This window comes from Triturus cristatus, chromosome 7 (genome assembly GCF_964204655.1).
Source record: "Triturus cristatus chromosome 7, aTriCri1.1, whole genome shotgun sequence".
Lineage (NCBI taxonomy): Eukaryota > Metazoa > Chordata > Amphibia > Caudata > Salamandridae > Triturus > Triturus cristatus.
The window spans coordinates 946,499,544-946,526,083 of record NC_140590.1 but is presented as its reverse complement, the minus strand read 5'-3'; the positions used below and the strand labels follow the sequence as shown (position 1 = coordinate 946,526,083).

General features: G+C 45.2%; 1 protein-coding gene across 13 annotated transcripts in view; it reads left to right on the top strand.

Annotated features, from left to right (window-relative positions):
- The first annotated feature begins 7,596 nt into the window (after positions 1-7,596).
- The window catches only part of HNRNPAB (heterogeneous nuclear ribonucleoprotein A/B), a 59,996-nt gene continuing 41,052 nt past the window's right edge, over positions 7,597-26,540 (top strand). For 2 of the 13 annotated variants that reach the window (XM_085617953.1, XM_085617952.1), the window contains exons 1-8: positions 7,597-7,641; positions 8,387-8,568; positions 9,372-9,540; positions 9,617-9,775; positions 10,107-10,238; positions 10,749-10,869; positions 11,130-11,288; positions 11,410-11,491. In XM_085617953.1, the coding sequence (XP_085474079.1) occupies positions 8,411-8,568; positions 9,372-9,540; positions 9,617-9,775; positions 10,107-10,238; positions 10,749-10,869; positions 11,130-11,288; positions 11,410-11,477 (966 nt within the window). In that variant the 5' untranslated portion in view covers positions 7,597-7,641; positions 8,387-8,410 and the 3' untranslated portion in view covers positions 11,478-11,491. Of the gene's footprint in view, positions 7,642-8,386; positions 8,608-9,371; positions 9,541-9,616; positions 9,776-10,106; positions 10,239-10,748; positions 10,870-11,129; positions 11,289-11,409; positions 12,068-26,540 lie in introns of those variants that run through there. The other 11 variants (XM_085617949.1, XM_085617948.1, XM_085617957.1 and 8 more) reach the window with 9 other exon arrangements.

Below are 26,540 nucleotides of genomic sequence, written 5' to 3'. Positions count from 1 at the left end.
GTGCCGCGAGTCACTCAGCAGGCACAGGTGGTTTCGGAGTCGGGGAGCCGCGACAGCGTCAGCAGGGCTCAGATGGTTCAGAGTTCGGGGAGCCGCGACAGCGTCAGCAGGGCTCAGATGGTTCAGAGTTCGGGGAGCCGCGACAGCGTCAGCAGGGCTCAGATGGTTCAGAGTTCGGATAGCGTTCTTCGGTTCAGGGATCGATCGAGCCGCGACCAGGTCAGCAGGGCTCTCGTAGGTCCAGGTCTTCTCTGCCTCCCGTCCCTTCAGCACCCCTTGTTATACTCCCCCTCCTCTTTGAAGTCCGGAGTCCTCGCAGAGAAGGGTCTTGGTGCCTGGGGGCGGTGTGTCGGGATTTCCTGCAGCTCAGCCCTTTGATCTGTTCAGGTTGGTCTGGGAGGAGCTCCAGACGCCCAGCATGCGAGGCGCCCGCTCACCGGGGGCCTGGTGGTCAATCGAAACCCTCCTTGGGGAGGAGATCAGAGGTGTGACAGGGACGGCGCCTCCCGGTCTGGCTTGGGGGTTTCTCTCTCCCTCGGCCGGGCATGCGTGGTGGGGTCTTGGGTGTTGCTGGGGCCCGGCTGGCCATTGGGATGTTGGGCCATGGTGGCCGGAAGTCTGTGACATCGGGGATCAGGTGCGGTTGCGGGGTGGCTTGCTGGTCGGGAGGGCCCACGCCACGAGGCCGGTCTCACAGGTACCTTCGCACCAACTCCCCTTTTATAAACGACTGATCAAGCAACGACTTAGATCTACGTTTGAGACGAGCTACGAAAATACGGAAATATGGAACCTACAGATCGATAATCAAGCCGAACATCCTGTGAGTTGACTTAATTTTACACCTTATGTTTGACTTTAAAACTCTCAGTTAACTCTCTCGAGCTTAGTCTCGTGCCCCCGTCTCACGCTCCACTCCAAGTACACGCCCCCTCATTGACGTCAGCTCGTGTCGTTAGCTTGGTCACTGGAACGCACATCTTCACGTTGAATCCACGCAACGTGCAACCATTTTGGGAAGTCTGTAGAAAGAAACACCAGCGCTGCACGAAAATAGACATAACAGAATAAATAATTACCGGCGCTGTACAAATTTTTCAAAAAGAACGTCACGAATTACATGGTGAGATTGTAATAATTATTTTTTTGTGGAAATTACAATTTTCTGCTAATTCTTCAACGGACTGTGATTACTTGCTGAATTTTTAATTAAGTTCATCAGACATTATATATTGTATTTCCTACAACGTTACCCACATTATTTCAACCAGCTATTTTTACCTCTTTGGAACATACAAAATGGCCAACACTTCCAGCATGTCTCAACCACCACCTTTTCTGTCTGAAGAGGGTGACCCTATTCTTCCTTGGAAAAGGTGGAGGAACTTGTTTGACTCTTATATTGTGGCAATTGGTGGGGAGAAGTTTTCTGCTGTGAGGAAACAAGCTATTCTTCTACATAATCTGAGTGTGGAAGGAAGAAACGTTTATGACAGCATGGACACAATACCTGTAGGTGGTGGGGATGGTGAACCAGCTGATGTACTTGAAATGTCCATGACTATGCTTGAGGAATATTTTGGCCCTCGGATTAACGTTGTGTTAGAGCGCCATAAGTTTTTCACCCGAATACAAGGTCCTGTGGAACGGGTTAAGAGTTATATTGCTGCTCTCAAAACCCTGGCTCGAACGTGTGAGTTTGGTGAACTCACAGACTCTCTTATTAGAGATCAACTTGTGAGATGCACCAACAGCACAAGAGTCCAAGGAAAACTGTTGTCTAAAAATCCGTCATTGCCAGAAGCGATTGCCATTGTAGAGGGTTTAGAGAATACCTCGACCTGGGTGTAGGAAATGAAAAAAGACCGAGAAGAAAAGAAAGAAACCAGGGAGAATGTTCATGTGTTGAGTGACAAGTCTGCTCTAGAAAGTAGTGACAGTATTGCCAAAGTTGCTTCCACCGACAAACAAAAGATCTCTGACAAAGAGGTGCGGTCACGCTACCCCAAAAAAGGGACAACTGGTAAGACAGATCATGATGGTCGTTCTACCATGTATTACGGCAATGGTGATAAAACCTCTGGAGAAGTTTCTAAACCAAAGTGTTTCAGGTGTGGGAGTCTTACGCACTACTCTAATTATCCTCATTGTTTCGCCAAAGACTCTATTTGTAACAAGTGTGGCCTTAAAGGACATTATGCCAGAGTTTGCAAGTCTTCTGTCAAGTCATAATATCCGGAAAAGAGTGCTGAAACTGTACGAATAATTATTCTCAACATTGAGAATGATGGGAATGAGATCGACAATGGAAAAGTGGTTATGCCAGAATGTGACATCTTGGTTGATGGATTTAACTTCGTAGTTTTAGCTGATTCTGGGTCGCCCTTCACAATGGTGGGGAACAGGCAATGGGATGAAGTTGTCGGTATTGACAACATGTCACTATTACCACCAGACATAAATCCAGTAAGTTACAGTGGAAACAGACTAAATGTACTGGGTTATGTAGTGGCCGACATCCAATTCAAGGACAGACGAACATTAGGTAAAATTTACATAGCTGAGAGGGGAGATAACCTTCTAGGTTGGAGACATCAGCGTGATTTGGCCATTATGCTTAATGCCAGTGCTATTGATCCAAGAGATCAAGTTATGTTAGTGGATGTTGCGGAAAGTAGTCAAGTTAGAAATTATTTTGACAAATTTCCTGAAGTTTTTACTGATTCCCTAGGGTGTCTTAAAGGCTTTGAGCACAAAATAATTCTGAAAGACAGAGCTATACCATGTGTACATAAAGTCAGGAGGGTGCCGAATATGATGTTGGCACCACTAGAGTCAGAACTCAAAAGACTTCTAGGTCTGGGTGTCATAGAAGAGATTGAAGGATCTGAGTGGTTGGCCCCGATTGTTTTGGCCCCCAAGGATGGTGGAACCAGTGTCAGGTTGTGTGTGGACTTGAGAGGACTTAATGAATGGATATGGGTGGACCGTCAGCCTCTACCTAACATCTCAGAATCTCTTTGCATGCTTAAAGGTGCACAGGTTTTCAGTGTGCTAGACTTATCCTCTGCATATCACCAGATTCTTCTCCACAAAGATTCTAAACATCTTACGTCGTTTGTTACACCTCTGGGAGCATATCGGTTTATAAGGATGCCTTTTGGTTTGGCATCAGCCGCGGCATGTTTTCAGAGGGTAATGAAACTTGTTTTAAAAGGAATAACAAATATCATGTTTTTCCAAGATGACATCTTAGTTTATGGGAAGAATGAGCAAGAACATAGTTCCACTTTGTTGTGTGTGTTACTGAGATTAAAGGACAAGGGTCTCACTTTGAAAAAACAGAAATGCCGGTTGGGGCTGAAATCTGTTACGTATTTGGGTCATGTAATCTCCGGTGAAGGTATCCAACCCAAAATGGAACTTGCGGAAAGCATTGTGAATGCTCCTGCTCCCAAAGATAAGGATCAGGTCAGATCATTTTTAGGGTTAGCAGAATTCTACTCTAAATTTGTAAAAGGGTTTGCTAGTGTGTCTGAGCCCATTAGAGCTTTACTTAAAAAAGGGTCACATTTTGTTTGGTCACAAGGATGTGAAGAGGCATTTACTGTGATTAAAAAAGAAATTGGGAAGCTTCCTACTTTAGGGCACTTTGATGTTCACCGGAAGACGATCCTTACTACTGATGCTAGCCATAAAGGTTTGGGGGCAGTTCTTTCGCAGGTAGTGGATGGAGAGGAGAAAACTATTGCTTTTGCTTCTAGGGCCCTCAGAGAAGCAGAAGTGAATTATTCATGTATAGAAAGAGAAGCTCTAAGTGTGTTTTGGGCCGTACATCATTTTAAATTTTATCTTTGGGGTATACCTTTTCTGGTTAAAACCGATCATCGTCCGCTAGTTCAGAAATGTTATGTCACCGCAGTGAACAGCTGACACCCAGGTTGAAGCGTTGGAGCGAGGGTCTTCAAGAGTTTAATTTTCGAGTGCAATATATACCTGGGAACATGAATAAGTCTGCCGACTGTCTCTCACGGTTACCTGTTACCATGATGTGGAAGACACCAAAGGTCAGGGTGAGGTTGAAACTGGAAATGTTTGCTGGATGTCTGAGCCAACTTTGTCGGGTAAAGAATGGTCAGATGAAGTGAGTAGGGATGAGGTCCTTTCTTCTCTCAAGATGTGGATAAGAGTAGGGTGGCCTGATTATAGGACGTTGGACCAGGAGATGAAATCTTATTGGTCAGTAAGGGAGGAGTTATCATTTTAAGATGGAAATGTCATGAGAAGGCACAGAGTGATTCCTCCTCTTAATTTCAGGAACAGGTTGATTAACATAGCTCACGAGGGACATTTGGGGAGGAGTCTAACCAAGGCTAGGGTGAGAGAAAGATATTGGTGGCCTAATATGGATCACATGACTGAGGAGATTGTGAAGAATTGTCTGTTGTGTGCTGCAAATGATAAGTCCTGTGTTACCAATGTGGCCCCACTATCTCCGGTGGCAATTCCTGAAATTGTATGGACCAAACTTGTGACATTGCTGGTCCATTTGAACTTTTGCCGTCCAGTGAGCGTTTTGTTATTTTGTTGGTAGACTACACCTCGAAATGGGTAGTTACTAGATGTGTTTATTCTGTGGGCACGAGGGTTGTGATTGAATTTCTCAAGGATGTTTTTGCTTTGGAAGGGGTGCCCACATTTATGGTAACGGACAATGGAGTACAATTCGTCTCTCATGAGATGTGTGAGTTTTTGAAGGATCATAACATCGTTCACCAGAAAACTGCGCTGTACTCAACGCAGTGTAATGGATTGACTGAAAGGATGAATAGAGTGGTCAAGAGCTGTGCTCAGCGTGCTCTTGAGTGTATAGTTTCCTTCAGCGGTGTGTTGAGAGACACTTGGTGGGCACATCGTACTGCTCCCAACATGATTACTCATATCTCACCATTTGAAGCGTTGAGAGGTAGGAAGGCTGTTTCCAAACTAAAGCCTACGTGGTTGCCTGTCAGTTTAGATAATCATATTTCTGTTGAATCTAAGCGGGCCTGCATTTCGGGTTATCAACAGAAATATAAATTGAATTATGATTCAAGAATGTGTGTAAGAGAGAAGAGGTGGCAACTTGGTGACAAGGTCTTGGTTAAGAATCCCAATCATACTATGAAAGGGAGAAGTGCTTTCTTGGGTCCTTTCACTATTGTTGCCATAAAAAAAAATGTGGTGAAAGTAGATTCAGGTTCGACTTGGAGTATGTCCAGACTTGTGATGGTCACAGAGAAATCTCTGGGTTCTTCGCCATGTCGGAATTCCAAACCTCAAGTGCCTGGGGGCAATGTCAATGTTAGGAGTCCTAGGAATAGGCACATTCCAGCAAGGTTCAATGAATTTGTTCTGAAATGATATGGAACATAGGTGGTAAAGTGTGTAGTCAATTAACATCCTGATTATTGTTGTGGGAGGGTTTTTATTTTGTTTTCTCTTTATGCTTATTTAATATTGGGTGGATCATTTTTCGTCTCTATTGTTGTTGGGGCGTGTTGTGGTTTTTTTTTGTTGGATTCTAAATGTCTTTTATGGGAGGGGGATGTGTTGTAATCTCGTGCCTGCTCGTGACCTGCAGAATTGCGGACGTGATGCGGTCACGATTAGAATGTGCGGGGGTGAGTTTGTTTTCCGTGGAGCTGGGAGGAGGACGGGAGAAATGTTGGTGCTGTTACGCTTTGCCTACTTCAATAAACTTGAAGATATTTACCTGGCACAGAAATATCTTGAATTTAACAGTATCATCTTCACAAAGCGGATCAGGTGCGATCGCGGCCGGGCTTTCTGAACGGAGGCCTGTGTCCAATTGGGCATCTTATGATGGTGAGGTAGGTGAAATGCCAGGTACTAGCAATGATGTTTTTGAAATTTCAAATGATCATTGTGGTCAAGGGCTTGCAGCTGACAATGTAAATGAAGGGGGGGGGGTTGAGGGGGATTTGGATGGTAATGCATGTTTTGTCAAAAGGGGGTCCGGGGGTTTTGACCCATGAAAACATCCCAAGTGTTGAAAATCATCTCTTCCGGGAGGATGGGGTACATTTATCCCAAATAGGCCAAGCTTATTATATGATGGAATTGAGGGATTTACTTGCGGGGTTTTGGAATGAAAATCTTTGGTGTGATAAAAATTCAAAGTAGAATATGTTTGGTACATTTTCTTCATGGTGGGGCCAGGAAAACTCTTTGGTTTTCCTGGGTGGCGCTTTTTGGGGGTTTGGATAGTCTGGAGCGGGCTTATCCTTTCCTCTGGGGTGGGGGGAGGGTGGACGAAAAGCTTGATAGGAAAAACAAAATGAGGGGAAAGGAAATGATGCCATTGGGCAGTACATGGGGTATCTTATGAAAAGTCTTGTTGGGTATTTTGACTTGTTATTTATGATAAAATGTTTTAAAGCGTTATGACAATGTGGATTTTGTCTTAAAAAGGTTTGTTTAAGAAAAAGAGTTTATCTGTTTACCTGTCTTAACAAAGTGACCTTTTTGTGCTAAGTCAACTTGGGTGTGGATTGTGTTATTGCGCGAAGATTGTTCTACAGCTTCCTGGATGATCCATGACTGATAACTAAACGAAAAACAAAAGTCATGTTACAAATGAATGCATAGTTTCATGGCCTCTGGATCTTTACAGATCTTTACAGATTCTTCAAACATGATCAAATGCCCAGTATATTCTTCTTGTAAGGATGTCAACCCTGCAACAGACCGACCACATAACCAACAAGAGTAACCTCTCAAATAAAGAGACCAAGTGGAGCCAGTGGGACACGCATAGGTATCAGAAACGAATATTTAAAATTCCCTCTGTTTCACATCGCCAAACACCTAACGTCTTAGGTTCCCAGCCTCCAATCACGCTTTATCAAAGAAGGAAAAAAAAGGCTACTTTTGTCGGCACGCGTACAATTCTGTCCTAAAAAGTGGGGGTTAAGGTAGGTACTGCAGAGATAACGACCTACCCTCCCCCTTCCCTAATAATAAGGCAAAGTAACACCAACGTCATAGCCGCCATATTGAAACGGGATAATTTAAGTTTGAGATAATAGGATACACCAATACTACGGACAGTTTCCAAAGCAAATGGATGGCCACGTTTAACATAACGCGAGCTCAGGTTTGGTCGTATATCAACGAACCGGATCCATATCATACAGCAGTGATTATTTCTCCAACACATTCAGACCTCTGCCTTGAGCCGGGAGTGTGTCTCAAGGCTCCCATTTGAAATACTCAAAATTAAGTCTCAAAATGGCCGCGGCGCTACGTGATGTCGGTTGAAGGTAATGCTTTGCCGGCACGGCTCTCATATTACGACCGCGTAGGTAAAGGGCGTCATCATCAGTAGGAGCCGCCTCTGCGGCCTTCGGTGGGTTGGGTCGACTGTGGAAGTGACCATTCATGAGCGCCCTTCTAACTGATGGACAGCACATGGTAGCCACTGGCTGGCCACCTTTTTTTTATAAAGCAGTCACATCCAATGACAGGCCGTCTTATTACCGAGTGTCTGCGGCCGAGGTTCTCTTATAAAGGCGCACACGAGTTGGCATTGTCGGGAGAGTCCATCTTGAAGGAAATTCAGCGTTCGTAGCGTCTCGTGTAAGCAAAACCGGCGTATTTTCAGTTTACAGTTTTAATTCCCTCGATGTACTTGTATTTTAACGCTGTTCCGGGAGCTGCGCTTGTTGAGGCTTATGGTGGATCTCGGTTTTCTGGTTTGCGTTTGCACGCAAACGATGCTGCTTTTAAACTAAAGGAATGTTTTTGTAACATCTGCGTCATGGGCTTAAAAAAACATCCACAGCGCAACGATGTAAGCAGCTTTGTGTAGTTTAGGACACTGGGGTTCATCTGTGTTTTGTTTTAGGCGGGTGTTTTGGGCGCTTAAGTGTGTTGTTCCTCGAGGCTATTGCGTATTCTTTGCCAGGTGTCGTGGTCTCCGGCGCTGAGCCCGAGCTCTCCGCGTGTGTGCTTTAGGGCCTTGGGCGGCTTACGCTATACCCGAACTCGCTCCGCCCTCGCCTGTTTGGCGCACCCTTTCCCGGACATTGCTCGGCCCCGAGTCTGCTACCGCTTTGGGGTGAGCGCATCCTTAATGGCCACACGGTCGCGGTTCTCCTTCCACCCTCCCCCCCCCCCCCCCCCCTTTATCCGCCCACTTAAATTTTGGGCCTTGTCGGGCATGCTTCTCAAGTTATTCTCGCTTGGTAGGCCTCGCTCTAGGCCCGGCGATGCTCAGACAGCCTTCCCGTTTTCCGTTCTCATACCATGAATTGCTGGTTTGCAGGGCGTACGGCATACCAGAAGACGCACTTTTAACGTATTATATTTTGCCACTTTCTAGGTGTTATTCGCCCGCTTTCCAAACATGTCTGATTCGGAGCAGAAACCAACCGAGACGACCGAGAACGGTCACGAAGCAGCTGAAGCCGAGGCTGCAGAGCAGCCGATTGATGGCGTCGAGGTCGATCAGATGCCCGAAGAGACCGATTCCGCTAGCGCCACCAAGAGCGATGAGGACGCAGGGTGCGTAGCTGATATTTCTTCTCCTTTGATGAACGGAATGTAAGTGGACTCTTTTATTACCTTTTATTGGGGCTTGTGAGGGCGGCGGGTGATATTGCCAGGCAGCGCCTCCTTTGTTCAGTCTTTTGTTGGCGCCATGTGGTGAATGGGGGAAGGGCAGAAAACGGATCGGGCATTGTAGCGTTGTCGTCTACACTTAGTTTTTCGGGGGAGGTTGGTGGTGCAGTCTGACATAATTTTCTGTATGTTGTGTAAATTGCCCGATCGGTTATGTGCTCTTCACCAATTCCGATATGGGTGTACTGGCCTAGTCAATGCAAAGCTCAATTCTGGCTATAAAAGTAGCTCATACCATAATGTTTTAACTGTTTATTATCGCTTACTAATCTGACCAGGCGTCTAGATGTAAATTAATCTACTAGAACTGCTTATATTAGGTTTACGGTTTTAAACTGTCGCATTGTTCCTGATTGCACTATTCTGTACCCAGTTTGCAGTTAATCGTTTATGGTGGCTTAAGCATGCACCGTTAAACACTGATCACGTTTCCTGTTTTCATTTGTGCTTTTATCCATTGCAAGCGGGCATAATGCATGAGATTTGACTCGTAAATTGCTTTTGTCCGGCGTACCGTATTCGATAACTAGCCTTCGTCATCAATTTGTATCTTCTTTATTGTTTATTAATCGTTTTATGAACAGATCTCCACTGGAAATGGAGAGCTGACCAGGTACAGTAGGTTCCCCATCATTCTAGCAACTTGATAAGCGAGGGATAACGTGCTTTTTGTTTTGAAATTTCAGGAAAATGTTTGTCGGTGGGCTGAGTTGGGACACAAGTAAGAAAGACCTGAAAGACTATTTCACAAAATTCGGTGAAGTAGTGGATTGCACCATCAAGATGGACCCTAACACAGGAAGATCAAGGGGATTTGGCTTTATTCTATTTAAAGAAGCCGCAAGTGTAGACAAGGTCAGTTGCGTTTATTGATGGGGGGGGGGGCTTTTATCGCAGTTGTGTCATTGTTAACACGCTTGTCATTTGTCAGGTATTGGAACAGAAGGAACACAGGTTAGATGGGCGAGTGATCGATCCCAAAAAGGCGATGGCAATGAAAAAAGATCCAGTTAAGAAAATTTTTGTTGGTGGACTCAACCCTGAAGCAACAGAAGAAAAGATAAGGGAATATTTTGGTGACTTTGGAGAGGTGTGTATGTGACAGTACTTGAGAGAATTGCGACAAATGGTCTTATTAAAGCCCCCAAACCACTATTAGTCACCGCAGACTTAGGAGCAGCATCTTTTGCCCTAATCTCTTTCACCGAGACCACCACCACGTAGAACTTCCTCTGCAGCCTACGCATTTTCTAGCCCCTGACTCGCTCTTTATTCACATCACCACCGAACTAGTGTGCAACAGCAACTCGGTAGCATCCCCCTAAAGTCACACTATGGAAACTTGGCGGGAGAAAGAATGCACTCATTAAGTGTTTTTATTCGTGAGTGATGCGACTACCTACCGTTTTGTTCCCTTACAGATTGAAGCAATTGAGCTCCCAATGGATCCGAAGACCAACAAAAGGAGAGGGTTTGTGTTCATCACGTTCAAAGAAGAAGAGCCAGTGAAGAAGATAATGGAAAAGAAATTCCACAATGTTAGCGGTAGCAAGGTACTAAGCTACTTTAGTTTATGGTCACGTACAGATTGGTACATGTGGTTATTTGCCTACTATAGCAATAGAGCCTTTGTTTAGTAAAGTGGTGTCGGGTCCATGCTTTAGAGGCCTGAATTGAGCGCACCCGATTCTCGCAGCTTATACTGTCGCTTCAAATTTTAAGTCTCCGCTTCTGTATTGGTGATCATTTAAGTGCTGTGGTATTGACAAAGCAACCAGATTAGCATGTGTACCCCCCTCCCTCTCTATATGATCGCATTCATTAGTCTCTTCCACATTGAGGCAAGCACTCATGTCATCACATGCACAGGTTCAGATGAGGATACCGAAAGCGTTTACCTCAGTGCCCGGTGTTGTACGTTTTGATTTTACTACCAGTTGCCCATGGTCTGTGATAGTAGTATAAGCATGTTTATACAATCGTTTCGCGGATGTCGGGCCTGAGGGGACACTTGGAATGAAATACAACTGGCAGACTATTTCACTTCTTGCGTTGTTTTTCAGTGCGAAATTAAGGTAGCGCAACCGAAAGAAGTTTACCAGCAGCAACAGTTCGGTGGTGGCAGAGGCGGTGGTGGAAGCGGTGGCGGTTTTGGAGGAAGAGGACGAGGTGGTAGAGGTGGAGGTGAGTGTATAGCACAAGTAAAAGTACAATCGTTAAATCTTGATGATCCAAGAATTAGACTAGTAACCAATCTAATTCTAGGGCTGGAGGGCCATGTACCGATTGGTGGTTGGCAATTACGTTGACCTAGCCCAACAGTACAAATGGCACATTTTAAGTGTGAAAGGGGTTTATCCTAGAAAGTTGTATAGCGTTCGTGTTCTTTTAATAGCCTGGTCTGTTTTGTACTAAAATAGCCGTTTGTGGATTTCTTTTTATAGCACAGAGCCAAAATTGGAATCCAGGTTACAACAACTATTGGAACCAGGGCTATGGGAGTCAAGGATATGGTGGCTATGGGCAGCAAGGTTATGGTGGATATGGAGGATATGACTATACTGGATATGGGTATTATGGATATGGACCAGGATATGATTACAGTAAGTAAAGTTGGATTAGCTGAAATTAGATTTGTCTAACCCATGATTGTAGTGGATGAAATTAGTCTTGCCTAGCCAACTCCACCTGGCAATGTAATGCAATGTATTCTCTTCCCTGTAGGTCAGGGCAGTGCAAGCTATGGAAAGGCTCCAAGGCGCGGCAGTCAGAGTAACTACAAGCCATATTGAACAAACTTTTTCAGGTATGCAGTGGCATGCACAGTATTTCAGAGACTGCACAGGTTTTGTAAACGACTATTCTGGATAACAAAATTATGTACCAAAATAAAGTTTCTACAAATTTTATGGCCTGTTGAAAAGAAAAAAGCAAGTATCATTGTACAAACTCCCCTGGAAACATTTTTAAGTGTTAAAAAAAAAGCTCTACTTGTCTTAGGTGTGTGTGTAATGCCAGTCTTGCAAGGAAGATATTAATTAATGATTTTATTAATAGGTTAAACTGAAACTGATTTGAGGGTCTGCTTAAAGCTGCAGCTCTTCATCTAGGGACTGCCTCTTGGAGTGAAGTATGGACTCTGCATTACTCCAGTTGTACAGAATGACATGCATCTTAGGGAACCAGTGTCACTTTTCCACCTTTTTATTTTGTATTGTTTTGTGTCATACATTTCCTGTAATGGAAGTGTTAATTTTACTGTACTTTTTGGTACCTTTTGGAATCTAATGTATTGTAAGGTATTTTACATGTGTTCTGATTCACCATAACATGGATATGGAAGCTATCCTAGCTTTTGAAATAAAAGAATTTGAGTACTTTGTCTTTTGTGGTGGTCAATTTGAATAGTATAATGTTACACACTTGTCACCAATAGATTGTTGTATATAGTTGAATTTTATTGACCGGTCATTGTATGATTTCGTTAACTGTCGGGGAGAGGGATCTCATTTTTAACAGAATTTATGATGTCCAATGTCATTAATTCTCCCAGCAGTTGCCCTGAAACAGAAATATGCAATTATTGTCCAGGAAGGACTCGGTTTTCAATAAGTCTTTAAGTGATTGCCAATCATCACCCCATAGACCTTTACTTTGAGATCTAGGTTGTATCTCTTTTGAGGAAGTAGTGGGTTTTAGACCACTCGCTTACTGGCAAAGAATATGGACTACTCTGGAGTTGGCACCTTATGCAAAAGCTGTCAAGTTCATTAGTGAAGCTGATAAATCCAACCATTATATGGTTACAGAATTTCAAGATTATGCTATCAGAAATGGGCCTCATTCACTTGTGGGAGGACCCAGAAGAGAGTTTGATTCCTTCAAAAAAGACTAAAGTCTTGTTTAGGGACTTAATCAAATGTTTTTCTTTGGTCATTAGTGCTTCCCTTACAAGCCTCTTTCTTGTTCATAAGAGCGAATACAAGTTGGAGGCCTATTGGGACGTTATTGCATGCCCTGGTGATGGGGAAACTCTTAAATCAATTTAGTGTGGGCACACTCTCCATAAAATCCTTTATGAAAAACCAAGATGCAAAATGTCATACTTGTCCAAGTCAGGAAGAGACTCTACCACATGTTCTGTTTGTGTGCCTGGCATATAAGGGCCCTCGCCAGAAATGGCTCAAACCGATGTGTAATAAGATCGGGACAAGATCATGCCAAACGGCGCTACGCATTTTAAAAACTAATACTTCTGAAGTTGTAGTTATTGCTATGGATAAATTTGAGCTGGACTTGGGGACCTTAGAAGGAATAACTTGCAAGGTTTTGTGTAACCTGCTTACATTATAATGTGCTCTAATTTTCTTAAGCAAACTTGCTTAAAGCAATGAGACTCCACTAAGTTTCCGCCGCCATAATTTTAAAACCTTGGTATTTTTCCCTTTTTTAAAATGTATTTATATTTCCTTAGTATTTTGTCTTATTTCCTTTTAAACTAATGGAATTTTATAATGAGATGGTTTTTAACAAATAAGCCATCCTATGATTTATTATATTGTATGTGTCTTTTATGATGATGATCGAATAAAGACAAATTGATTGCTAACACTAAATCGGCTTAGATCTGCAGTCTTGCTGTGTAACCATTTGACAGCATAGCAAACTGGCAAAACACCATATTGGCCATGCTGAGCAACGGTTGGATAGTGTGATGCCTTATCATTTAGTAGCGTTCTCCCCTTTCATCAGCTAACATAATGAATCTGGGCCTGATGCTCACCAGGCTCTACCTCCAGGATACTACAACATAAGCTAACGAGTGTGGAGGGTACTACATTAGCTGACAAGACTGCAATGAGTGTAGGAATGTTTTTCAAGGAATCTTAAGATGTGTAGCTAAACCTCTCCAGCTGCCAGATTGTGAAAGCTTTTCTTTCTCGATCCTATTGTCCCGTCAATTAACTTTTTCCGGCATAATTTATCAGCCTCCTGGTTGCTTTATTCAGATTGCCCCTGGCATAATTGCTAGCATAGTAGTAAATAACTTTTCTTCTCGGTGTTGGGTGACCTTATGCACATTAAAGAGCCGTAGGGCTACTGCACAATTTTGCTCTTCTCGTTACCAGAGGATACCCTGCCCCACCCATTAAAAGGGTCATTTGCTTGACCCTATTTTCACAAACTTCACTGGGCTAGATATATACCCTAACCCAACTTTTCCTTACAATGTGTAGTAAATTACTTGTCTACTATTCTCCACTGTACTGCTCTATCAATGTTCCATGACAACATGACTGCCTGAGTGCCTCTCTGTGTTAGTCTGTTAGTCAATGCCAAACAGTCTTGTTCCTAAGCTGAAAGTATCGCAGCTGGCTTAAGCTGAGAATGGGGTGCTGACCTCAGTCAAACCCAGAGCTTGTGCGTGCCTCCCCCTTGCCCCCAATTGCTTGCGTCAATGAGGATCAAGTATTCTCTCGACCAGATTATTCAATTTCTGTTCAGACCCGGGAAGGTCAAACAATCTTACACTGGCCACACCTCCACCAGCTTCAAACAATGTAAAATTGCAGAAAGACAATGGAGATATGTTACCATTGATAAAAATTTCGAGACCTAGTCTGAACTTACAGACCTTACTATGAAACTAAAATCTTGGTGGCTGCCAACTCCCCCTACAAAGTGTCGAGGATCACAAACTCAATTGGACACTGTGGCTTTACCCTCGATTTCCTCCAATGTGAGAAGCCATGACCTGGCTATCCTTTTTCCAGAAAGGAAAGTGTAGGACACTACAACATTTCGGACCTCCGGAGGAGACATGAGCTTGAGTCCCTGATGGAGAACTAAGATTGTAGACCTAGACTACTGTAATTGCATCGCCTATGACAGTTTTGTCAGACTTTTCATGAAAGTTATAATCTGGCTTTTCCCTTGGCCCTGCTTCCCCTTCATTCTTCTAAAAGCAGCCAATACTATTCAACATATGTAAGAGAACGTTAATGGAGAGTGGAAGCATGCTATGTATGGCGAAAGCCAACTACGGAAAACCTAATCAGTACCCTGGCTGCTCGAAGTCTTTTCTTCGCCCTATCTCTTCCAGGACCTAGTATGATGTTGGGGGGAAAACACAACATGCGCCTTTCAGGCTTCCTGGAGGCCAACCGCATCCTACCCAGCCAGGGTTTCAGCCAAAGCATAGCCCTGAAACCCACCTCATGCAAAAATACAACTTTGAGATTTGAGAGGTACTTTAGTAATCCCCCTCTGTACCATCTGTCATTGACCACCGGCACCTTACAAGGATTTGTGACTGGTCATGCTCTTGAGGAAAATCAGCTTCTTTTTTTTTGTGACCAGATCCGTGCAGCTCTTAAGCACAGCTTGCATATCGGTTCTATAGGAGTCCCCTTAGCCCCACGTTATACTTTTACATGCGCCCATTGGCTGACATTACATCGGAGCATCTCGTTGGTGTTCTGTGCAGACACCAGCTGGTCTCACCCCGGATGGCAAATGCTGTCTTCTCTGGAGTGTAGCAAGATTGATGGCCAACTCATGCCTGAAGCTCAAAAGTAACAACCGAGCAGACACCATGGGAGTAATTGTAATCCCCCATATGTCCCTGGGAGTGCCTGCACGGATTGGCCCTCCCTCCACTGGCAGCTAAAGTAGCAGTGAAAAGTTTGATGGTATGGTTGGATTATAACCGATAGGGACACAAGCCACAGCTTTTCTCCTGCTGGATTTTAAGAATGCTGTGGAAAAATCTTTCCCCCGATGTCCCCCCCCCCCCCCCCTCCCCTTTTCCAGGTATTTCATAGCCAGTTAATCTATGTATTTCTCCGGTTGGTTTCAAAGGCTTCTTGGTGGATTGAAATTGCGTGGGCGAAGGGCAATTCTGGGCAACATTGTTGCTATCCCATCATCGCATAGCCTGCAGTCTATTGGACCAAGTATTTGGACAATAGTGTTGATTCTCGTGTATCGTCAGAACCATTGCATTGGCGCACAGCATAAGTGTCTATAGTCTCTAAGGCCAGTTCTAAGGAGGGGTGTTTCTATAATCTAGTTAACATATGGGGCATGCCGAATCCCTTTCAAAGTCTGCTTCTCTGGACAGGGCCAGCACGTGATTTTATTTGTTTCTCTTTTTCTCGGAAGTAAGTTTGAAATTATGCTGTGTGGGTTAATTGTCAATGTCTCCAGATAGACCTTCAGTCTGTTGCTTGAAATTGTTACGCGTTTCTCAAGAGTGCCCCCCAAGATTTAGACATGAGGTTTCTTTAAAATGCAGAATCTGACCTATTTACTGTTACTTGATTGAGGCAGAACAAGGGGTAGGTTCCCGGCACCTGTTTCCCAGGAAAACTCATGACGTTCGCTTTTGTAGCGATACTTGCTCTGCCTACCTCTTTATGAGGCGTGACCAACCCGAAATGGGTTGGTGCCATGATTTTTATTAAGGTACCTCATTGAGAGGTCTTTGTGCGATTGCAACCACCTGTGTAGATGGTGCATCAAGCTAGGTCCTGAAGAATTACCGAGGTATTTACTCACAGGGCAAACATGCTGACGATGACTACACACAGATACCTGATCATTAGGATTAGCTGTATCCCTATTCTGGCTTTGAGACGGGTGGGCGCGCAGATTAAAATTTGTTTGGAGCACCACCGTGCCTAATTTTATTTCTCCTCACATCGACACCACTAGGCCCCTTACATGCACTTTACCTATACAGCTTGGATTAAAGATCTCTGACAAAGAGCCCCTCATAGGGTGCCTGTTAGGCATTGCAGCACCGGCCTGACTAGGAGCAGGCCCTATAATAAAGCATGACGCCCAAATTGGGAGACACCCCCTCACAACTACCGTGTAGGGGTGTTGACCAACCTAGCCTCCTTCTCTTTACCCACCCTACAGCTGCTACTTGATGAATGATACCTTGCATTTCAAGACTTAACCGTTCAGGCAGTAATGGCTGCTGCATATAATTAGGCAAGATAAAAATTCATACGGCTTTCCTGTGACGTTTGTCTAGGCCTATTGAAAGTTTTCCTTGGTAAGCTTGATGTCCATAGATAGTCGTAACGGCGCTTGCAATGCTTTTAAAATTGCTTTGGCCATAGAGTTTTGAAGGTGCTTTAGTTCAGTAGTGCAAACGTAACCGCTAATGCTTTCTTTGTCAAGTACCATCACAAACTAATGGGATAACTAACATCAAAAGGACCTGGGTGCAATGCGGTAGAGACAAATGGTCCAATGGTCAATGGCCGAACCAAAGAGGGATTCACTAAGTCCTGAGAGTAAATGCTCTTCAATGGTACACCAGAAAAGGAGATGCAACAACTGAAATTCTGTGGAGAATCCTTTTTGTATTTTTACTCCAACCTTTCAATACAACACATGGCAAGAGATCCATAAAAGGCTGCTCTAGTGAAAAGTGCAAGGAATAGTTCTCATGGGTGAGGTGTGTAGAAGAAAGTAAAATTGGTCAAAACAGTAGATCACAGTATCCTAATTTTGCACAAAGATTACTGGTTACTATGATTGAGAGAAATGCAACCCAGTGGTTTGTGGCCTGACTACAAAACAATATTACACTTTTCAAAGTCTGATCAGGATGATGCTTTTTTTTTTTAATGCATCGTCTAATCTCGGTGGTGACAATGTATTTCAAGCCATGAAATGAGGTGTTGACGCCATGTGGGTAATTCTGAGCCTCCGCATGCAGGTCTTCATCAGGACAGGGAAAATGATGGACAACCGTGTTGGTTGCCTGACCAGGCAAACCAAGGTAATCAAAGCTCTTACTATTGCAATAATCCGTGGTGTGTACTCCCATTATCCAGAGAAATGTGAGATCGCCTGACTGGTGGAAAAGATTTATTAATTCTGTGGTCCCTACTAATCTTGAGAGAAGGGTCTTCATTAGGCATCCTGCAGTAATCTGGAGCTGATGGAGAGGCATGAGAACAAATCGCCAAATGATCTTGATATACGGGGGTGGCTTGGGGGCAAAGGAAGCTGGCTGCTGATCCTGGGATGCCTAATAAAGACCCTTCTCTCAAGATTAATGGGGGCCACAAAGTGAAGAAATCTTTTCCACCACAGTCTGGTGATCTCATGCTGTATGGTTGACTTAACCTGTACTGCATGCATGGCACATGGGGTTTGCCATGTTTTAGCTTTTCTCTGTACCATGGCATGCAGCCTGCAGTTTGCATGATGGTGTTGAGGGGTCCCTTAGTGGTACAATACATGTTGCAGCTTACTCTCTTTAGCCCCCTTGTTCTAGGTACCCGGGCTATCATTTACTAAGGACTTGCGGGTGGGTGTGTGCTAAAGGTATTGCCAATTGGGGGAACATTTGTGCGGTTTTAGGAAAATTCATCTGGCACTGGGGACCTGGATAGCAGGAACCCAGTGCACTTGTGTCCATTGTATTGGATATCGGGCCAAAAAGGGGCACTTTCCTACATTAACCTTTTTCGTGCGGTGGGCATGTTCCATGGATGCTTGGCAGGGCCCAACCGAATGTGCCCAAAGTGTTTGTATTTCACAGTTCGTTTCTATGATGTGTAAAGCCTCCATACAGGTGCTGTTTCGCCTGCCCATGTTTTCTGTAGGCTCGTGTACCACTTGTAAACTGCTGTACATCTGGCTGAGAAAGAATGCCTTGAAGGCCCACGATGTTCCATACTGGCATAAATTGTGATTTGTGTGGCATATTCCTGTTTGTAAGTGGCTCTGCAGGAAGGCCTAATTGTTGGCATGCCACCAAGTTGTGAGAGCTTAGGTGAAGGTTTTGGACTTGTCTGATAGTTTCTGCCAGCCAGCTCCAGTCTTGGCTTTTTCCTGTAGGATATTAGAGCACTGTACGCTTCCCTTCATATTCTCTGGAGAACTTTACCTGCATCTGGGCTTTTAAAAGTATGTTGGGGATTCGGTGCACTGTGCTCTTAATCATTCTTATATGTGGATACACTTATAGGTATTAGTGTGTTCTTGCATGTGGGAGTATTTCTCTGACTCTACTGCTCAGATGTTGCCCTGTTTGTCAAAGGCTTATTAATCTAAGAAGAAAGAAGACATGATGGAGATCGCCAAGTGAGGGTAGCGATGAGATGGTTCAAACTGTAAATGTCCTCTGGCAGTAGGTACTGTAAAAAACAGACATGTCTAAGTAGGCGTAATAAGTTTGCCCATTCGAGTTTTTTTTTCCTCCAGAAACATATAATGGGTGAATTTGGGGCACAACCGTACCATGACTCGCTGAGCGATTAAGCCCATATCCTTAGAGACCCATCTGCTGGCAAGATTATCTGGCAGCCCAGCATGTTTTGAGATCAGATGCTGTTCTGAGATGGACTAGCCCAGTGGGCCCAAGTTGGTATTGTGAGGTTAACAAATGATTGGTTAAGCAGAATTGAGAAACTGAGTCCTTACAGGTTGTGCGTAATGTGGATTTGTGGTTACTGTGCACTAAAGAGATGTTTGTGTAGAAACTAATTTGTTTTTAATGTTTATCTTCTTTGGAAAGAAGCTAATTAAGTCTGAGCTGCAGGTCACATTTAATGTTTTAAATTTTGCGGACAAAGCGCTTGCGAAATCTCGCGCAACGATAAATAAATGCTTAAGAGGGGATTAGAGCCTTCCTATTACCGTTGATTGGCTTTTGTCACTTGTTTTTATATTTCTTTGTTGGTCAGTGCTGCTTCCTGCTCAGCTTAACATCTTTATCCTTGCTGTGGAGCTTGGACCAAATACTACTTCTGGCAGTCAGTGTCTTCCCAGGGGCCACACACTAGTAACCTCATGTTCGAGGCATATGAGCTGCAGATTATACACTGTGCATAGATCGCCATCTGGTGTTGGGCCCGGATGTTTGCAGTTTGTTTTCCTCTTGGAAAGTCTTTGGAAGTCACGAGGTCGGTGACTCCTCCTCTGGTACGTATTGCGCATGGGCTTCGGCTCCATCCTCAGATTGTTTTTTTCCGCCATCGGGCTCGGATGTGATACTTCGCGTTCCGAACTTTTCCAGATCAACGCAAAATCCTCGCTCATTGAGATTCTTCAGATAATAAATCGTCTTAATCGCCTTCTCTTTGACACTTCTTCGATTCCGGGCGGCAGCCTTCGGGCCTATCCCGGCTCCGGTCTCGGCTGATGGAAAGAACTCCCTTCAAGAAGTGCCCTCTGTGGGTCCAAATTCCCCCACACTGATCTTAATGAAGTGTGCAACCTCTGCCTCTCACCTGAACATGAGGCTCGAGACTCTCCCGCCTGCAAGTCTTTTAGATCGAAAAAGACTATTCGAGATCGAAGGGCCAGATGCAACATGGCGCACTCCTCGACCTCCGCTAAAGTCGACATCTTCGGGGACGACGGCGTAGCTCCAGGACAGCAGCACATCGAAGAAGATGACGACTACCTCGTCAGTGCTTCCGAGGCAGACGACTCAGATGTGGAGGACATCACCCCGGCGCAGAGGGTCGTGAGTACTATACCCCCTCCCACGCCGATACCCAAAAAGGCTTCGGTCACGCCTTCGCCTTCACGCCTAGGCAAGACCAAGGACACTGCTTCCAACACCCCACCTTCGGGCCTGGTAAAGAAGCCTATTAAGCCTTCCGGCAGCTCGGACTCGAGCCAGCCTACCAGCGGTGCCCAAACACCTTTCGGCACTGAAGGAAAAAATCGGCCTCCACCTCCGCACCGAGCTCAGCACCAAAGCCCTGTGTCGAAACCCGCCCTCTCTGTGCCGACCAAACATCATAAGGCCCTCGGCGCCGACACTCCCGTGCCGAAGCCTCTACACCGAACAAAAAATCAGAGGTCCCAAAAAAGCACGGCACAGACGAGCCTAAAAAGCTGTCTGCCCCGAAAACCTCAGCGCCGACCGAACACCCAGTGTCGCAAGAACTATTCACACCGGATCCTCTGCAAAAGACACTTACCAAGGATCCAAAAACTGGACATTTGACACTGTCTTCAAAAAAGAGACATTTGGACAAAGCAGCTCCACCTCCAAAGGGAAAGGACACTGCTACCTCCCATTTCAGAGTGCCTTCCCCACCTCCTCCACCCTCCCCACTTCCACCTTCTCCACCCCTGCCTCAATCGCTCTCCGACCCTGTCTCCAGACCATGATGATCAAGGGGACCCTTACAGCAGATGTGCCACAAGACCCCACCCCTACTGGATCCCCAGACCCATGGGATGACTATAACAATCCGGACATCCCAGATGTCCCACAGGATGACCTTTATCCATCCAGGCCATCCCCACCAGAAGACTAGTTAGGTTTTCACCACCTACTACAGAGGGCGGCACATTACCACGGGGTAGAGCTACATACTGACCCTGTGGAGGAAGATTTTCTCCTAGACTTTTCTCCTAGACACCTTCGATACTGCACATCGGTCTACTGCTATACTACCTATGCTAAAAGGAGTAATCAAACCTGCACCAGAGTTTTTTAAAGACCCAGTCAGGGCTAGGGTCCTAAACCCACGTATAGAGAAATATAAAGCCGCCCCCACAGATCCTGCATACATTAAAGGCCCTGCACCACTGGATTCCTTAGTGGTATCTACAGCTAGGAAGAGATCAAATTCTCAGGCGAAGCACCACCACCTGACAAAGAGTCCAAGCTCCTAGACGCGTCAGGGAAGCGCACTGCGTCACAAGCCGCCAATATATGGCGTATCGCCAACACTCAAGCGCTATTGGCCAGATACGACAGAGCGCATTATGATGAGCTAGAAACCATCCTGCACCATCTCCCTGAAAAATACAGAAATAGGGCTAATGAATTGATCCAAGAGGGGAAAAACTATAATACCTCTATACGCTGTACCCTAGATGCGGCAGATACAGCCTCCAGGGCCATAAACATCAGTGTCCTCCTCCGTCGCCACGCCTGCCTTAGTTTCAGGTTTTAAACCTGAGGTGCAAGCCTCAATATTGAACCACTCATTTGATCAACAACATTTGGTCCAAAAGTTGATGAAGCCCTCGAAGATGAAGAAAGACACTGATACGGCGAAATCCATGGGAGCCCTACAGTCGCACACTCCTAGGTGCTCCTTTCGCCGTTCTTCCTTTCGGGGCACGGGTAGAGGCTACTCCTCGGATAGCGCATCCACGTCCTACAAATCCCCCTCCTCAGTCCACCTTCACAAGGGGTCATCAGAGGCGGCTACAGAGGCAATAATAATAAAGGCAGAGGCAAAACAAATACCGCCCGCTCTGCCACACCACCTACCCAATGACTTTCCCCGCTCCCTCCAGACCATCCCACTCCGGTCGGGGGCAGAATACAAAATTTCATTCACGTCTGGGAGACCATCACCTCAGACAGATGGGTGACCCAAATTATTCATTCAGGGTACTGCCTAGAATTAACATCTACACCCCCCCCCCCCCCCAACATTCCACCCAGGCAACGCCCAATGTCTCAAGAACATGCCACGTTACTAAAACCGGAGGTAATCTCCCTCCTGCAAAAACAAGCCATAGAGCAAGTCCCCCATCAATCAGCAAAATGTAGGGGTCTACTCCCTGTACTTTCTGATTCCAAAAAGAGACGAGACTCTACGACCTATTCTAGATCTCAGACCTCTAAACACTTACAAACATTCAGACCATTTTCACATGGTAACCCTTCAACAGGTTCTTCCACTCCTCTCCCACAACGACTTTCTCACCACACTGGACTTGAAAGACGCATACTTTCACATTCCAGTACACCATGCTCACAAAGTACCTCAGATTTGTAGTGGACGGGCAGCACTACCAGTTCAAGGTGCTCCCGTTTGGGGTCACAACAGCACCAAGGGTATTAACCAAGTGCCTAGCAGTAGTGGCGGCACACCTCAGAAGACAGCACATTCACGTCTTCCCATATTCGGACGACTGGCTAATAAAAGCCACGTCCTACGACCAATGTGTGCACCACACCGCCGCTACAATCAAACTACTTCACCAGCTAGGTTTCACGGTGAACCACCAAAGTCCCACCTGATACCATCACACACAATACAATACCTCGGTGCCACCATAGACACCTCAAAAGCCATAGCCTATCCCAGTCCTGCCGGGATTGCAAACATACAGGCTCTGCGTCAAAAATTCATACTTCAACACTCTCCCAGCAAGAGTTTATGCAACTGATCGGGATGATGGCCTCTTGCATTTTCATAGTGCCTCATGCAAGACTCCAGATGCGTCCACTCGAGTGCTTAGCGCGCCAATGGAACCAGGCCCAGGGGCAACTGATAGATCTGGTGTTGGTAGACGGTCGCACCCATCGCTCTCTGCAGTGGTGTAACACCACAAACCTTTCCAAAGGTCGACCGTTCCTGGACCCGGTTCCACAAATAATCCTAACGGACGCATCGTTCTCCGGCTGGGGAGCTCATCTGTTACATCTCACAGTGCAGGGCACATGGACGCCGCAACAGAAGTTACTCCACATCAACCATTTGGAGTTACTGGCAATCTTTCTAGCCCTAAAATCCTTCCAGACGCAGATTTCAGGCAAGGCAGTCCTCATTCGCACAGACATGACTGCCATGTACTACATTCAAAAACAGGGGGGCACACACTCTCCTCAGCTCTCATCTAGCACAGAGCATATGGAGATGGGCAATTCCGCAAAAAATCTTTCTCCTGGCCAAACATGTCCCAGGAGTCAAACACCATGGCAGATCCGCTCAGCAGACAAACACAACAGATCCACGAATGGGAACTTCACCCACAGGTTCTTCACCCGTTCTTTCAGAAGTGGGGGCATCCTCAGATAGACCTCTTCGCCACCCAGGAAAACAAAAAATGCCCAAGCTTCGCCGCCAGATACCCACGCCCATTGTCCAAAGGCAATGCGATATGGATGAACTGGTCAGACAAATTTGCGTACGCTTTTCCACCTCTCCCACTAATTCCATTAGTGGTGCGAAAGCTACAACAGCATTCCCTCACGCTCATCCTGATAGCTCCAACATGGGCCAGACAACTGTGGTACACCACACTACTGGAACTCTCGGTAGTACCACACCAAAAGTTACACCTCTCACCATGCCTCCTGACCCAGAACCATGGAGAGATCAGGCACCCGGACCCAGCGCAGCTCAACCTTGCGATCTGGCTCCTGAGGTCCTAGAATTCGGATACCTTAACCTTCCCCCTGATTGCATGAATATTATCAGAGAAGCTAGACACCCTACTACTAGGGCATGCTATGCTGCAAAGTGGAAAAGATTTGTTGTTTACTGCCATAACAACACAATCAACCCTCCTAAATGTGTCCATACAGCACATCGTATGTTCTCCAGTATTGGGGTGTCTTTCATAGATTCACATGCTTGAATATTCCCCGTCGTCAGAGTGGGACTCCCACGGTAAATAATATAGCAATATATACAGCCATTATATATATGTGTATATATATATATATATATATATATATATATATATATATATATATATATATATATATATACATACAAAAGTAATATAAAAACAGATATAAGTAAGTGATAACATCAAGAATGTCCCTATATGAAATCTCCATAGAGATACATGGAAAGAGAAAAAAGACATTCGCAGTCTATCTCTGTCATTATGTTAGTCCAAACTACGGCCAATCAGGCGCCAGCTCCTCTCTAAAACCTTCTCAGAGCTCCTCACCTCAGATTTTCTACCGCACGTCGTGTGAAAGGGAGTCTCCCTGAGCTCTGCTCAGAAGTAAGAAGTCTTTGTTTAGACCTTGTTCTTTTGTGGAAAGCTACTTTATTCTCAGAAGATCCACACAGTAAGTGTATTTACTGTCTTTACCCTAACCATGAAGTGGGTGAATGTAAATTCTGTAGAATTTTCTACAAAAACTCTGAAAGACAGGGAAGGCCGTTTCTTGTTGTGGCTCCAGAGACTTAAGGATAAAGATGAAGTAATTTTCTGAGGTAGAAAACTTTACTTCTGGCCGTTCCCTCACAGCCTCAAAACGCAGTAGTGTACAGGAGTTACCTGCTCCTTTCCTTAAAAAGAAGAAAATGTCTCTGACTATGACATCTGCCACTTCTTCATTGAATACTGCTGTGTCGCCCACGAGACTTAGTTCTCAGGCTAGTGAGGTTTTCAACTTTCCAATTTAAACTACGATGGCTCCGTCTACGATGGCTCCCGCCGACGATGGTTCTGTCGGCAATGATTCTTTCGATGGTGGTTCCGTCGATGGTGGTTCCGTCGACGATTCCGTCTACGAAGATGTCTTCAATAGCCTTTCTATGCCTCAGAGCCAGTCGACTGCAGTCTCATCGGTGAAAAAAAAAAGGTTTAAAAAAGACGACTTCTGCACAGAGGTCATTAAAAATCCAAATCTCTTCCACATATACAGCGACTACTTCGTCCTTTGCTGCTGTTCCTTTATTACCATTACCACCGAGTACTTGACAAGATATGTCAGGTGAGGTTTTATCGGTGGAGGATTCCCGCCTTCATTCACCATTGTTTTACCACTGACTCAGATCAAGATTCAGAAGAAGGTTTAGCTGAATCGGTTGGGACGGCACACAGTCCCTTAGATTTAGTAATAAGATGCCAGGAAGATAATAGTGATGATGAGGAACAATTTTATCAGGAAGAAATTCCTAGGGAAGACAAACTGCGACGCTACCATGGTCACTGATAATTAATCTGCAACTCATGTTGGACGACTATAATCGGCGGTTTTTTCCTTTATCACCACAAGTGTCTGTGGTTCCCCTTATTCCAGTGGTGCCAACAACTATATCGGAACCGGTACCGGCTCCAATACTTTCTGTGGTAATACCTACAGTACCGCTGAGATTCTTCAACTCGGACAGTACCTCCTCATGATACTGAAGAAGAAGAAGAAATTCCTCAGGACAGGGAGGATGGTGAGATTCTCGATGATGGTGGCGATGCTGATGATGGTATGGCGGAGTGGGATAACTATCATGCCCAAACACCATCTCTCTCTCCGGTGCTACCTGGTGACTCACCACCTGTTGATATGCAAGTTCCACCAGTTAAGGGATAGGACAGCACAAAGGTTCAAATTAACGAAGGATTATTTCCTGTACGATTTCAAAGATCAGCCTGTTAAACGCATACAATCCCTATAATCGAATTTATTTGGGAGGAAGGCAAAAAGATTATGAAGGCCTAAAATAGTTTTCCAGCACGGGTGCCTAGATTGGAGAAAAAGTACAAATCACCATTAGGAGCATCAGCGTGCCTCACTGGTCAAGTGAAGCCAGATTCTGTAGTCACACAGGCAGCGCAACGCCGGGCTAGAAACCCTGCATCTACGATCACTGCACCACCTGATCGTGGTGGATGTCGTTTGGATGCCATAGGGTGAAAATTCTCTTCGATGGCTTCCACCATGGTGAGAGCGGCTAATGCTTTAGCTGTCCTGGGTCGTTAGGACCGTCAAGTATGGGCGGATATGTCAACACTAGTTGAGCAACTGCCGGAACCGTCAAAGACCATGGCATATGATGAAGAGGCTTTACTCTGAGATCATGTGGATGAAGCTCTCCAATCGATAAAGAAAGATACAGACACTGCTCGCTCTCTGGGCACATTGCAATTTCGAAAACAGCCCTTTCGGGGTGCACGCGGACGCGGCACCTCCTCTAATTCTCGGCCCCTCGAGTGTTTACAAGGGTGCTAGCCCCTGTGGTAGCGTCCTACGTTTCCAGGGTGTTCAGATCTTTCTATATCTGGACGACTATCTCCTAATATCACGATCGAAAGTTCAACTTCTACAACACACACATCTTTGCCAGGAGGTGTTTTCGCGCCTTAGGGCTCTCCATAAA